At 35.0% G+C, this 1,981-nt stretch overlaps 1 protein-coding gene across 1 annotated transcript; it reads right to left on the reverse strand.

Annotated features, from left to right (window-relative positions):
- Positions 1-399: 399 nt before the first annotated feature.
- On the reverse strand, positions 400-1,431 carry LOC109340112 (beta-carotene hydroxylase 1, chloroplastic-like). The gene is made up of 3 exons (XM_019577684.1): positions 1,286-1,431; positions 737-796; positions 400-632 (listed from the first exon to the last, which is right to left on the reverse strand). The coding sequence occupies exons 1-3, from the start codon at positions 1,352-1,354 to the stop codon at positions 474-476; spliced, it is 288 nt and encodes a 95-aa protein (XP_019433229.1). The 5' UTR covers positions 1,355-1,431; the 3' UTR covers positions 400-473.
- Positions 1,432-1,981: the final 550 nt, after the last annotated feature.

Consider the following 1,981-nt stretch of genomic DNA (forward strand, 5'->3'; position numbering starts at 1 on the left):
TGTACAACTTTGAGTTTTTTTATAGACAAAGTTGCACAGAAGTTGTGGCCTTGTGATGAGATTAACATGTGTATAGAGTCTGGCTTTTAGATGTTAGTAGTGGAAAGTGTGATGCAAAGAGACTTATTACAAACCTACCACCAAAGAACTTGATTGATCACTTATGCCATCACCATATGAAACTAACATTGAAACACATGGTTTAGAATTGAGATAATGCATTTGAATCTTTTTGTCAATGTTGTTATTATTTGGCATTTACTGCCATATGCAAGCACCATTGTGCAAAGTGCAGACAACATGGCTCACAAATTTAAGTTCTGAGTCAATTCATGTGTTGATCATTAAGTTAAACAGCTTCAGAAAACTTATTGGTAGCTAAGGAATTGGTCATAAGATAAAGTAAACAAAAGCACAAATTTTCTACTTGGTTTTGGTAATTGACAATTACTAATTGTAATAATAATTAAAGATCAACAAACATGTTTTGACTTTGATGCTAATTTGTTTGTTAAAAATTGATTGAAACAGTAGAGAGGGGTGAAGGATTGGAGGCATACCTCATGCATGTGCCATAAGGAATCATGCCAGAGAGCTCTATGAGCCCACCTAGCCCAATACTCCATTCCTACCTGTAAATAAGACATACCCAGTTTAATTTAGCACCCAAAATTCACACACCCAAAAAGTTGTAATGATTGAAAATTTGGAACAAGAATTATGCATTAGGACTTACAGCAGCACCCACTGCTAGAGCAAATGTACCAAACATTTCAGACCAAGGGACTACTCCACCCTACAACACCATTAACCAAACCACAATTTTCAAGCTCAAATTCTTAATACATGCTAATCAATCAACGTGCTAACAGAAAAGCATTATGTTTGAATATTTGATAATTAAACATAATAAAATGAAATTGGCCAGATTATCTTGCAATAGGGTGAAATAGTAAATTCCATCCATGAAAAATAAAATGAATAAAACATTCATTTTATCTTAAATTTGCATATTCCACTGCATTCCATCCCAATTGAACAAAGAGCATTACTCTATTTCATTCCAACAAAGCATTGATCTAGTCGTATAAATTACAATTTGTCTCTAAATCAAAAAGTCAATGTCTGATGCCTGATAACGATACTTGGAAGGGGTAGCCACACAACTGAAAGATAAGAACTTACCAAAGCTAGTATGCTTTGATTATACCAAAAAATATACATAATAAATCCTATCCATGAAAAATAAACATAAAGATAAGAACTTCGAGACATGATGACCTACCTCCATTTGCCATGAAAATCTATAATAAACAGAAAGCACTGCCAAGGATGTGATGCCTAAGCTAGACATGATTGCAGCAACCAAATATGTGAACCTTTCAGACTTCTTTCTAGCCAATTTCTCTGCCACATGTGGTGGTATAAGTTGAGCATGGTTGGTGTTATTGTTTGAGTAAAAGGTCTTAAGGGGTTGAAGAACATGGTTGGTGTTGGCTTAGTGTGGAGATGGAAAAAGGGGTGGTGGAGACGGAGAGGCTTCATAGCTATAGAGGCAGAGATTCCAACAGTCATAACTAAATAGAGAGAAGATTTTGAAGTTTAGAGTGAAGAGTGAAGAGAGACCACAACTTTATGATGATGATGATGGTCGTGTGTGGAAGTGGAACAATGGCGGTGTTTGTGGGATTGTGGAACTTAGTTCCTAATTTGAATAGGCAAAACAAAACTTATGACATTTTGGAACCCAAACTCAGCAGTTATCATGGGAATTATATATGATGTATCAAAACTGTAAGATTTCTATCAAACTTATTATAAGTCATTGCCACAACTTAATAAGAATCACCTGAGATGAAACATGCTCTTGAATTCGCTGATCAAACAATCCAACACCATTCCAATGTCATGAGTAAACCTATTTGTTTTTTCTTTTCTTTTTCAACGAAGCTACCATTTTATGCAGCATCGAAATTTCCAA

Source organism: Lupinus angustifolius, unplaced genomic scaffold, assembly GCF_001865875.1.
Source record: "Lupinus angustifolius cultivar Tanjil unplaced genomic scaffold, LupAngTanjil_v1.0 Scaffold_143_26, whole genome shotgun sequence".
Lineage (NCBI taxonomy): Eukaryota > Viridiplantae > Streptophyta > Magnoliopsida > Fabales > Fabaceae > Lupinus > Lupinus angustifolius.